At 57.9% G+C, this 12,273-nt stretch overlaps 1 protein-coding gene across 1 annotated transcript; it reads right to left on the bottom strand.

Annotated features, from left to right (window-relative positions):
* Positions 1-235: 235 nt before the first annotated feature.
* Positions 236-7,863, bottom strand: EMILIN1 (elastin microfibril interfacer 1). Its single transcript, XM_077152379.1, has 8 exons — positions 7,333-7,863; positions 6,256-6,381; positions 5,549-5,769; positions 2,614-4,530; positions 2,097-2,213; positions 1,646-1,663; positions 1,359-1,496; positions 236-915 (listed from the first exon to the last, which is right to left on the bottom strand). Exons 1-8 carry the CDS (start codon positions 7,500-7,502, stop codon positions 578-580), a joined length of 3,045 nt encoding a protein of 1,014 aa, XP_077008494.1. The 5' UTR covers positions 7,503-7,863; the 3' UTR covers positions 236-577.
* Positions 7,864-12,273: the final 4,410 nt, after the last annotated feature.

Here is a 12,273-nt window from a genome sequence, read left to right as displayed (position 1 = left end):
CCTATTTGGCTCCCAGCGCCCCCTGGTGGCGAGCGGTGGCACCGGTGTGGTCCGGAGGGTTCGGGGGCCCGAGCACGCATGCACCCCCCAAACCAGAGCCTGCCGCGCCGAGCCTCCCCGGAGCCCCGGGATCCCCGGGATCCCCAAGTCCGTCCCTGCGCACTGCTGTCTACCCCGGAACACATACTGGCGCAAAACTGCTTGTTGGTGTTTTTTTGTTTCTTAGAAAAAAAACCAAAATGAAGTGTCTTTATTCCCGAATAGCTTAGTGTGGCGGTGGGGGCGAGCCTCCTCCGGGATCCTCCCAGGGAACCGGTCTCGAGGGTCGGCTCCTGCGCTGTCCGGGCCCTTAGGTTTTGGAGGGGGCGGCGATCAGGCCAAAAGTTCGGACGAGGGGGCCCCGTTGTGGGGCGAAGCTCTGGGCGCCTGCACCGCGGCGGGTCCAGCGACGGCGGCCGGCCGGGTGCTAGGGTGCCGGGTTCCTGCCCCGCCTCGGGCGGGGACCCAGGGGAGCTCACCGCCCCCGCTGCCTCTCCAGCGGCATGGACACATGGGCCCGTCGGGCCCGACGCCGTGTCTACACCTGTTCAAGCTCCAGGTCCGCGTAGAGGAGCGCTCCGCTGAAGATGGTGAGTGGCTCCTCCGAGTGCGCCAGCTGCCCCATGACCAGGTCGATGCAGACCGTGTCCCCGGCCTGCAGCGGCAATATGAGGCTGAAGACGCCCAGGGCGCCAGGACTGGGCTGGCTCTCCGCCACTGGCTTGTTCTCCAGGCCCTCGGGCTCGTAGCCCCCGGAGTCTATGCGGGCCACGCCCAGGTTGGAGCGCGACAGCACGGCCTCCACTTTCTCGTGCCGGTGCCCGGTCAGCACCGCGCTCAGCAGGTAGCGGCCCGCCAGTGGCGCAGTGAACACTCCTGGGGGGGGACAGGGATGGCGGTCAGGAGGGAAGACAGGTGGCTGAGGCCAGGAAGGTCTCAGGAAGCCCACCTAGGGCTCCTAGGCTAGGGAGGGGCTGGCTGGGTCTTTGCATCTCTATTCCACCAGAATGAAAGCTTTGGGAAAGCAGGGAAGTTTGTCTCTTTTGTTCTCTACTGCATCCCCAGCTCTTAAAATAACCTGGCAAGAGTGAGCCCCCAATAAAGATCAGTTGAATAAATAACACCCTCGGCCTTTCTCACTCCCAGCCCAAGCTTTGCTTAGAGTTAATAAAGAAAGGAAAGAGTTGGGGGGGGTGGGGTCTCCCCAAATCAGGGAATGAAAAGATGCTCATCGTCCAAAGAGGCAAAAATGACAAGCTATCACAGCACAGCCTCGGTCATTTCCCCAAGTGCCAACCCCAACCCCCTCCCAGGCTCACCTGTTTCTGGGTCATAGTAGTTCCCATCGTTGAGCAGGACTCTGTCAAAGGGGACTGTGCCTGGTTCAGACCGGGGCAAACTCAGGGCAGCTGAAAATGCCACTCTGGGCATGTAGGGTGCCTGTGCCCCTTCCACTCCTGGGGAGGTGGGAGGGGGCAGTTAGCATTGATACTGGGTGCAAAGGCACCCAAACTGCCCCCCCCCCCATCTCTACAGCCCTGTGCCTTCCATCCTTATCCCGTAGCTCAGGTTCCCCTCCCCCCAGGAGCCAATGAGGAGAACTTACCTTGCTCCCCTTGGGGACCTGCAGAAAAAGGAAAATGAGCAGTGAGAAGAAAGGCAGTGCTCACTGCAGAACTGAGCAAATATCTGCGAAGTCCCTCCTGCTGTGCTAGGTGCTAAGAGCAGGAAGGGGACTATGAAGAAAAGGAGGAACAAGTAGGGTCCACTCTGCTCCACTGCTGGGCCATGAGCCCTGGTCCTCGGCCTTTCACACCCTAGACAGTCCCTGTAAGTTCAACCTCTCTCCTCAGTACAGCAGGGAGGCCATATCCAATTAGCCAAACACAATGACTATCCCACCTCCTCGTCTCTTTCCTCCCACTAGCAGCCTCATAGGACCCCCCCCCCCATTTCCTACCCTGTTACCCCTTCTGTCAGATTCAGGATGGAATATCCAGCCTGGGGTGCTCAGGAAGTAGCAGCCCTGGTTGCAACAAGGGTCTCAAACCACATACCTGGTGGTCCAACAGGCCCGTCTTGTCCATCCTTGCCTGGAGGTCCTGCAGGTCCAGCAGGGCCTGGAGGTCCCTGCACCCCAGGAGGCCCTGGGGGCCCAGCCTCCCCTGCTGGCCCTGAAATGAAAAACACTGAGTAGAAGGAGAGCCACAAAGGGAGACTCGGAAGGTGGTGGTGGCTCCATGGATAGGGCAATGGGTAAAAGAGGTGGGACTTTGCAACTTGACAGGGAGAGGGGCCCCTCTCTGCCCATGCAGGACCCCTGGCTCACAAAGCCACACCCCACCTCCAACCCCAGGCCTATCTGAGCAGCCAGAGGAAGGGCAGGGAGCTAGGACCTTGGATCATCTCTTGTGGAAAAACTGTAACTCTGGGACAGTGTTTGGGTCTGTAATACATGCTGGGCAGAGCAAGGAGAAAGTCGAATTGACCAAGGCCGGGCTGTTGTGGGGTATAGGGGGGAAAAGAAAAAACTTGAAAGGGGGTAGTTCCCCCCACCTCCTCTCGCCCCCTCACCAGTGAGGTCTCTCAGGCTAAACTGGTGCAGCTGGTCCTCCAGGAGCAGCAGGGAGTTGTTGAGGGCACCGAGCCGCCTGCCCAGGCTAGCCTGCCCTCCAAGCAGCTTTTCCAGCAGGGCCGCCTGCGTCTGGCTGGTGCTATTGGATTCCCGGAGCCCAGCCCAGAGCCCAGCCACGTGTCTGGAGAGGCCCTCGCGCAGGCCCTGCAGCCCCCCGGCTACCGTGTCCAAGCGCTCGCAGACACCTTCCAGGCGGTCCACCCGGCCCTCTAGCCCAGGACACTGGCCTGATGGGGCCTGTCCCTCCTCCAGGCGCCGGAAGCGCTCCTCACTCTCTGTGGCATGCTCCGTGGCCTCCTGCTGCAGTCTGTTAATCTCAGAGATGATCCGATCCTTGGTGGCCCCCAGGTCAGCCAGATCGGCACCCTGACCCTCCACGGTGGTCTGGAGCTCACGCAGTGAGTCATTGAGGGAGCTAAAGGTGAGAATGACCTCGGAGAGTTCTCCCTGCAGGGCCTGTAAGGCTGAGCCTGAGCTACCACCGAACACGCTAAAGCCATCCAGGGGCCCGCGGCTTGGTCCTCCCCCACCTGGCCCAGCCCCAGGGCCCCGCGGGGGTAACAAGGGGCAGGAGCAGCGCTCCACACCATCCCGAAGGCGGCCCAGCTCCTCTTGGACACCACCGCAGGCCCCACAGCCCTCCTCCCCGCGGGCCTGCAGCAGGCCCTCCAACTGGCCCAGCCGGGCCGCTGTGAGATTCAGCCGCAGCGCCAGCTCTGCAGCTGTCTCATCCTGCGCATCCACACGATCCTGGAGCCGGCCCACGGCACCCTGCAGTCCCTCCAGCGTGGCCTGCTGGGCTTCTCCGGCGGCTCCCACCTTGTGTAAGCCTGAGCCTACCAGCCTCAGCTGCCCCTCACTGTCCAGCACCCTGCGCTCCAAGGCTCTGAGGAGCTCCCTGTCCTGGGAGTCCTGCTCCCCAGGGGCCCCTGAGCAGAGTTGGCCACATGCCTGCACAGCCCCTGCCACCTGCTCTTCCAGGAGATCCAGCCGACCACCCAGCTCCCCGCTCACATTAGCCAGTGAGCCCTCCAGCGTTTCCAGGCGGCCCCAGGCAGTTGGCAGCCAGTGGCCCAGTCCCCCAAGCCTCCCAGGCCAGCCCTCCTCCTGGTCCTCCGACGGACCCAGGGTGGAGTTGAATCGGTCCTCCAGGCGAGAGAGGCGGGAGGCTAAGCTGGTGTAGCCTGGGGGGTGGCCGCTCTGTCCGGCTGCTCCTCCCAGCTCGGCCCCTCGCCGGCCACTCAGCACTGTCACGGAGCCGACCACAACATCCAGCCTCCGCTCCAGCTCTGCTAGTCGCCGGCCCAGCTCTGGAGGGCAGCATTCCTGTGGGGGCCGGCGGGCCATGGCCAGCCCGCTGAACTGCCGTTGCCGTTCCTCCACCGCAGCCAGCAGCTTCTCCAGGGCTCGCAGCCGCTCCCTGTCCTCCTGCTGCTGCCTGCGGAAGCCATCCAGGCCAGCCAGGCACACCGAGCAGGACTCCTGCAGCCGCTGCTCCAGCTCCCGCAGTGGCTCCGTACTGTGGCCAGGAGGCGCTGGGGCTGGGTCCAGGACCCTGCTGCCACCGCTGTTGTGATGGTTATTGAGGTGGCCCAGCTCCTGGTCATGGGTGGAGACGCGATTGTCCAGGAGTTGCAGCTGGTGCTGGATCTCGTTGAGGGTTTCATGCACACCAGGGCGGGCAGCTGCATCGGCTGGCTGCTGCCTCCCATTAAAGGCTGTGTCCACGGCCCTCTGGACATCTTCGGCCAGGCGACCACTCAGTCCCTGCAGGACACTGCGGAGGCCCTGCAGCTCCTTTGACAGGCTCTGCACCTGCTCCTCCAACTGCTGCACTTTCTCTGACTCCCCAAGACCTGGGGAAAGGGGAGGGCAAAAGGCAGAGAGGCTGAACCCCAGAGCTCAGGGCCTACGTGGAAGCCCTGCTCACCCCAGCTCCATGAAGGGGGGCGGCTACCCCTTAGCGGGGTGATTTGGGCAAGAATAGAAGGAAACGCCATTCACTTACAACAAGGCTACCCAGCAGATACCTTAACAATTCCCATTTTATAGATTGGGAAACAGAGATATTGGGAAACAAGGCCAAATTTCAAACCTAGCCGCCTATATGACCACCAAGCCCTTTCCACTGACCCAAGTGCCTCTCAACTTTCTGGAAACTATTTCGTAATCTAAAATGGGAGTGACACTGTCAGGAGGAGCAAAAAGGGAGTGGTGGAGGCACGCTGGATACCACGAGGCTGTTATTACTGGGAGGTGCTTCCCCACAACACCATGGGGACAAACAAGGCAAGCCTGCTGGGGCTCTAGCTGGGTGGTCAGAGTTAGCTGGATGTGCCTTTTCCCCTGATTACGAGGACTGCTATCTCTCTTCTAGGGAAACAGCACATCCGGAGTGCCTGGCACACATGCAAGGGAAGGCGAGCCTCAGGGATGGCGGCATTGTGGGACCCGCAGTCTCCAAAGGCCACATTGGGGCCTGGGACCTGCAGTCAGCCGGGATGCATGCTAGCACTTGCAGTGTCAACTCTTTCCCCAAGGACAAAGCTTCTCTAAGGAATCCCCTCTTGCTCTTGCAGCTCTTCCCAGCAAGGAAGTATCTTGATCACACATGGGAGCGTGTGAGCATGTGTGTGTGTGTGTGCGTGTGTGCATATGTGCATCCACATACGAGCTCTCTCTCTCTTCCCCTCCCCCTTCCTTCTGCTTTTCCCTCTCTTCCTCTCTCTCACATGCAGGGAACCTCAGGGATCTCACTGGCTCCCTCTGCCCCTTTCTTCTGACTTAGGGCATGGGGTTTTCTCAGCAGCTCAGCCCCACAGTTCCCGCCCAGGGTCGTCCCCCACTTCTCTCTCCAGCAGCCCCCATACCCACCTTCTCCCCCGAGCCCGCTGAGGTGGCTGCCCGCACTGGAGCCGGAGAGGTTGGGGCGGCCGGGCCGGGGCTGGGGGCGTGGCGTGGTAGTTGCCGGACCCAGCTCAGGGGCAGGCCCCTCCCCACAGTCATCACCCGTGTAACCCTGACAGCACCGCCACTCCATATCCGTCACTGTTTTGTAGGCCACACGGTAGCGAGGGCGGAGGAAGCTGCGGTACCTGGGAGAGGCAGAGGGGCCCTTTTGTTTCTCCCTGTCCTGTCTGTGGCCCTGGCCCCTGTCCTCAGGTGAGCAGCTGCTGGTGCCAAGGCCTGTCCCTCAGGCTGGGACCCTGAGTGTCCAGTGTGTCGCCTCACTCAGTTGACAGCTGTCAGCCTGTTGGCCAAGGGCCAAATGCCTGCTCTTCCCCTCACTATTGCCCAGCTCTGGAACCTTGTGTTTTTTTCCCTGAGGGTGACCCAGCCCAGAGATGTCAGTCCCCCGATCCCGAGATGGTATTCAGGGGCTGGCAGGGTGGGTGCCTCGGCCTTCCGTGTCCCAGCAGCCAAACTACTGCCTCAGCATCGCCTCAATATGGCTCTGATCTAGGCCCTGCCCCTTGCTACCTGCTTTGGACGAATTCTGAACTGGCCCCCACCTTCTGCCCCTCTCTGAGCCCCTACCAGGTACCCCCTGTCCCAGCCCAGCCCCTGGCATGGGAGCTTACATGATGCTGCGGGGACACTGGGGCTGGCCCCAGCCACAGGGTTGGTAGTCAGGCTTGATGAAGGTCTCCACTCCGTCCTCAAGGACGCAGCTCACTGTCCGGGTCACCACATAGGCACACCAGTTCCTGCAGGGACAAACCTACGTGGGCCTGAGGACTGGAGACACGCCCCAGCAGAGGGCCCGGGGGCTCCCCGAAGGGCTGGGTCAGGGTCAAAAGATGAGGGGCCCTTGGGGACTGGCGAGACCTGGGGTTTTGGCAGGACAGTTCCCCCTGCCCCCCACGCCTTCCTTTATGCCAGGAGCAGATAAAGACTTTTCAAGATGTGGAGAGGCATGGAATGGAAAGGCACAACCACAGAGAAGTCAGTCCGCCTGGCTGTGGGGTCCTTGGGATTCTCACACACTCATTTGTGTCCCTTTCTGGCCTTGTCTCAGTCCCCAGCTTGATAGGCTATGTGAGAGTCAGCTCGCGGGAGCCTGTGGGTGACCCCCTGGACGCTGGCTTCCCCCCGTTCCATGGGGGACAGGGTGGGGCAGTCCAAGGCCCAGCTCAAGGCAAGTAGGTAATAAACCCTATCCCCCTTGGGGCCCACAGTTCACACTCAACCTTGTTCGTGCTGGCCTGTGTGGCTGGAGAGCCGAAAGAGGCAGAGCGGAGTGGCGTCAGGGTTATGGATTACGGGATGGGCCTAGGAAGCCCTAGAAAGGGACAAAGGTCTGCCCAAGGCCCCTGGGCCGGTGGCCTCCCAGCCGCTGTCAGCCAGGCCTGGCCCGCATCCCTCAGGGTGGCTTTCCTGGGCGCTAACTGCAGGTCTCTGTGTGGGGGCCCAGGGACTGGTCCCCCGATCCCCCGACATCAACGGGGAGCCTAGACGCTCAGGGGACCCAGGAAGCGGCCCTCACGAAGGTAATACGTGAGCAGCCAGCTGATGGGCGGCTTTGCTCTCGCCTCCCTCCCCTGCACCAGGGGATCGTGTCCCTGGGAGAGGGGCAGCCGAGGTGGTGGCCCATGTGCCCACCTTCAATCAGCCCTTCCCACCCATCTCCGGCCTCAGGCTGGGGCCCAGCGTCCTACCTGTGGCGGCTGGCGGGCCGGGGGGCGCTCTGGGCCTGGGGCCCCCCAGGGCCGAGGGCCCCACCGGCTCCAGTGTAGAGGCTGTAACCGCGAGGTGGGTAGCTCGCGGCCCCTGCAGCTGTGGTCAGCAGGCAGCAGAGGTAGCAGCTCCAGAGGGCGCTGGGGGCCATGGTGGGGGTCACTCCGTGGGGGTCCTCAGAGACTCATCCCGGACCGGCCGCCTGGCCGCTGGCGCCTCTGCCCAGCCCCTGGGGATGCTGCGGCTCCGCGGGACAGAGCGCGCCGGCCCGGCCCCGGCTTCCTGTCGGCGCCCCAAGCCACACGCCTCCTCCTTAACAGCCTGGCCTGACCCCTCTCCCCCTCCTCTCTCCTCCTCAGGCTCCTGTCTGTCCCTCCCTCGTTCTTTCCGCTCTCCTCTTCTCTGCTTCTGAGGGGAGTTTGTTCTCTGTGCCCCCTGGCCTCCCGCGTCTGGTCCCTGCCCCTCGCGGATGCTGCTTCCTGGGCCTCCGCCCCCTCGGCCCAGCTGGCCCTCCTCTGGTCTCTCTGTCCTTTTCCCCCCGATGACCGGATCCTGAGGGTGACAGGGCTTTGCCCCTGTGGCCGTTCAGAGGCTCGAGAGTGGCTGTAGGGCGGGCCCTGGCCTCGGGCCACCCTCCCTTGCTTACTCTCCTCCCTTCCCCCTGTCTGGCTGGCGGTTCAGCCCTCCCCTCCTCCCCCCACCTCTCCAACCATCGCACGCCACATCTGCTTCTTGTTAACTTCGGGAAAGAGGGGGGGAAAAAAAGGAAAAACAGAGAAACGTGGAGTGGCTGTAGGGCTTGGGGCCAGCTTCACAGACGGACCACATGGAGCGGGGGTGAGAGCTGGGGTGGAGGCCTAGGGCTGGTGGCTTAGAAGGGAGCAGGAGCTGGAGCCACAGCTTTCCTGGGCAAGGGCAGGCCCCTCCTGGGAGATAGGACCCAAGACAGGAGCCAAGAGGGGGGAGGAGGTGGGGAGGCCTGTAAAAGGGAGAATGAATTTCTTGGGCTCAGCAGGACATCACTCACCATACAGTCTCCTTTTATAGATGTGAATGCTAAGGCTCAGAGGGGGAGGGTAACTTGTCCAAGGTAACACAGCTAGGCAATAATCGGGCTGACATACCCAGGTCAGGGACTAGGGAGAAAGGAGGAGAGAGTAGGGCTCATGGGCGAGGGAGGAAAAGGTAAAGGACTCCACTGAGACAGTCAGGAAATCCAGAGAATACAGAGGAGGAAGAAAGGAATCTGGAAATGGGGGAGCAGTCTCCTGCCAAGCAGTGGAGAAGAGAAGAATCTGATTCTTAAAGGGCCAAATGAATATGGGGTCTAGGATTGTGGTGGTGAGGAAGGCCAGGCCATAACTGAGGGGGCAGAGGTGGGTGGAGGTGACTAGGGACCTTTCTGTATAGCACCAAAGGAAGTCACTCACTAGCCTGGAGGCACATCTGACAGCAAGTACAGAACTCAGTCATATCCAACCAGCTGCTTGCCCTGAAAGCTCCTTATGGGATGCTTGAATCTAGAAGATTGCCCCGCATTTACCCGCTGGCCCTCGTTGTTGTGTCCTGGACCAGGGTCTCCCTGTGTGGCAAGACGCTGGGGAGAGAGAAGCTGGAGCACTGGACAGAAAGGACACGAGGGAGCATCGGGGCCCAGTGCCGTGGAGGTCCCTAGGGGACAAAGGCCTATTAGACCCGGTCGCTGTCTACCGAGTTGCTGTTGGAGAAAGGGAACCAACACAAGGCGGGCAGGGCGCACTGAGCACCAGTTGGGCAGGCCAAATGGATGGGAAATATTCTGGGTAGAGGAGGGAGAAGATAGCTGCTGTTAGCAGGACTCTGAGAAGAGCTATTGGAAAAGAGAAAACCTCAACAGTATTGGAAAACAGAAATTAAAGAACGGAGAGGAGGGGAGTGGAGAAATTTCAGGCTTGGGGAAAAGTCTGCCTCTGTTTTCTTGTCTGTAACATGGGAATAATAACAGCATCCTCCTTCCTAGGTTTGTGAGGATCAAGTACGTTGTCCATGTAAAACATTTCTAACAGTGCCTGTCAGACAGCAAATACTCAGTAAATGCTAGCTCTATTTGTGTCAGAAAAAGATGGGGTAGGAAGAGAGGTAGATTGTGAACAAATTGAGAAAAGGCTCAAATGCCGGTTAAGAGCTTAGATTGCAAGTTTCTGAAAAGGGAAGAAACACAGAAAGAAGAAGGAATTATCAGCAAGAGTCATGAACGGGGTATCTGAGCTTGAGAATGCCGATCCCAGTTCTTCCTCTACCAAGCAGTGTAACTTTGGGCAAACCCCATGAATCCACTGAGCATGGTTTTCTTATATGAGGAAGGACCTGTCTGTCTAAGAATCCTTCCGAATTCTACATTGCAAAGTGATGCAGATTTGGGCTCCAGTGGTGATAGCAACCATGGAAAGGATGGGAAGGCTATGACTGCTTGGTGATCTCCTGAGTAAGGAGGGACACGATGAGGGCAGACACCAGAGAAGTTTCCAGGGTTTGAGCCAGGATGGGCAAGTCTGGAAGAGGAGCAGGTTTGGAGGAAAGAAAGATGACCTTAGCCTGGGCATCTGAGTTTAAGATGAAGAAAACACATCCCATGGGAAATAAATGTGCAGGAGATGGTTAGAAATACGAGCCTTGATGCTGGGGACCATTTGGAGGGACTATCGTTGAAACCATGGGAATGGATGCTACTGGATCTTCAACATGACCCAGAGATTTCCCCCTGAGTCCAGAAAGTGACTCCGATGGCTGGGAGAAATTCTGGCGAAAAGACAGGAGATGGAAAAAGTAAAGGTTGGAACCAACAGCAATGGACATTTGCAGCTGCCCCTTAGAGGTTTGGTAATCAGCACACAGGGAGACCTGAAGGAAATGGTCACAGGAGATTTTGGTCTCAAAGGAATTGTTAGTGGAAGGTTGCAACTTTGTCCATAGTTTCTGCATCAGTGCTAAGCCCTGACCCTGGCCCTGGCAGGAAGCCAGCCTACTTCCCCTCAAATTGCCCTGGCTGCTGCTATGGGTTTTCTTTCCCTCATCTTCCCCATTTCCTTGCCCATTAGGGGGCCTCTGACAACCTGAAAAGTTATGCCTGCCATCTTGTCACTGCCTCACTGTCACCCACTCCCTAGCCTGTTCCCTGAAGTTTAAAAATCTGTTGTACATTTTAAATGTCTTGGGTCAAAAATGTTGGCTTTGAAATATAATTGTGACATGCTACATTTCATTGAGACTTGTAATTAGGAGCCAAGACCTAGGAGCTGACATAAATACTTGTGAGATCTCAAATAAATCAGTGGCTCCGGGTTTTCACTGGAGAGGGCAATTCCCATTGCTGGCTTGAGGTGTGGGCAAGCAGGTTGCAATGGCGGCTAAGAGCGGATGAAAAGCAATGGTGGTGGTATTGGCAGGCAGACACAAATTTCCAAAGCAATTGGCAAGAGAGTTCCTGAGACCAAAAAAGACTTCATCCCTGGAGCTCTAGGACAGGATCTATTTTATAACCTCTCCAAAATGGGGGATTTCCAAGATTCTAGTGCCAATGGGAAATCCTGGTCACACGGAGAAATAAGCCTATATTTCCAAGGTCAGGACAGACAGGGGGTACCAGTAAAAAGGAGCATTTTTGTCTAATGGTCTCTCTCAGAGGACTTAATATCAGAATAAAAGGGGAATAATAAGAATTGGACCTTGGGGCAATGCCAACACAGAGGGGAATTCAAGCTCTTGGGCACTTGGGCAAAAGTTCACTCTTCCCCAAATGTTTATGTTTTCCTTTTCCTTCCAACCCTCACCCATAAGTACAACATTTTAGGAGCAGACATCCCTGGACCCAGGGTCCAATCCCCTTTTCCCCAAGTCTTGTTGCTTTTTCACTCCTGAGCCTAATCCTGGCCTCTATCCTCTCCTGGAAACTGTCATACTAATCCCAGAATCCCAGAGATTCAGCTCCACAAGTGTCTCCTCCTCAATTCGCCCCAAGGCCCTGTCTGGGATGAGGTTCTGCCTGTCTCACTTCCCACACACTTTTCCACCCAAGCTTGTTTGAAGCTTTTTCAGTTCTCTCAGTTGAGCCAAGTTCAGTCTTGGAGATTATTTTTTGTTTCAGTTTCTCCAGGCCCTAGGCCAAATGACCCATTGAAGGCCAATAAAGACTTCACTGGCCTAGGCACAGGCAGTCCGAGAGGTGAAGGACATTTCTGAGTGGTTCTAAAACAAATCCTTTTCCTCTTGTCCCTGACTCTAGAACACCTGTCTGACATGGAATCTTAAAAAGAGGAAAGAGGAGGCGACACTTGGGTTCTAGCCTTGGTTCTGTTGCTAACCAGTTGTAGAACCTTAGTCAAATTAATGGCCTTCTGAGCCCCAGTTTCCTCCTCTATAAAATGATAAAGTCCTCCTTCAGCTCTGAGAAGCTAGGTCAGTTGGTTTCAGGTCAGCCTGAGGAATCTGAAGCACTTCCAGGGCCTTCCCTCAAGTCATTTACAGCCTAGAAATCCTGCTTTCCAGGGTCAGCCTAGAGGTTAGAGCGTCATTAAAAAAAGGAAATTCTAGCTGTGATTCCATAGTGGACCTACGTGCCTGGTTGCACTTGGATTTCCAGGAAACATGCAGCATGATGATGTGTGATCCTTTTAAGACCTAGTCACTCTTCTCCCAAAGCCAGGGTGGGAACAGACTGCTCTGAGGGGGCATGAGGGAGGACAGATCTGGGTTTCACTAATGTTATGTGGAGGGGACATGGGCTTGGGATTCTAAATAGGAAGCTTCAAGGAAAGAATGGATGAGGGCTGGGGAGAAGGTGGGATGGGCAGGGGGATCAGACTCCTAAAGGGAGAGACTGAGCTTAGGGTTGCAATGCTAAAGCGGGGTGAACAAATTGCTGCTGGTCCCAGGCCAGGGAAACA

The sequence above is a fragment of the Tamandua tetradactyla genome, chromosome 3, assembly GCF_023851605.1.
Source record: "Tamandua tetradactyla isolate mTamTet1 chromosome 3, mTamTet1.pri, whole genome shotgun sequence".
Lineage (NCBI taxonomy): Eukaryota > Metazoa > Chordata > Mammalia > Pilosa > Myrmecophagidae > Tamandua > Tamandua tetradactyla.
The sequence above is the reverse complement of the archived record's forward strand: the minus strand, read 5'-3'. Positions and strand labels throughout refer to the sequence as shown.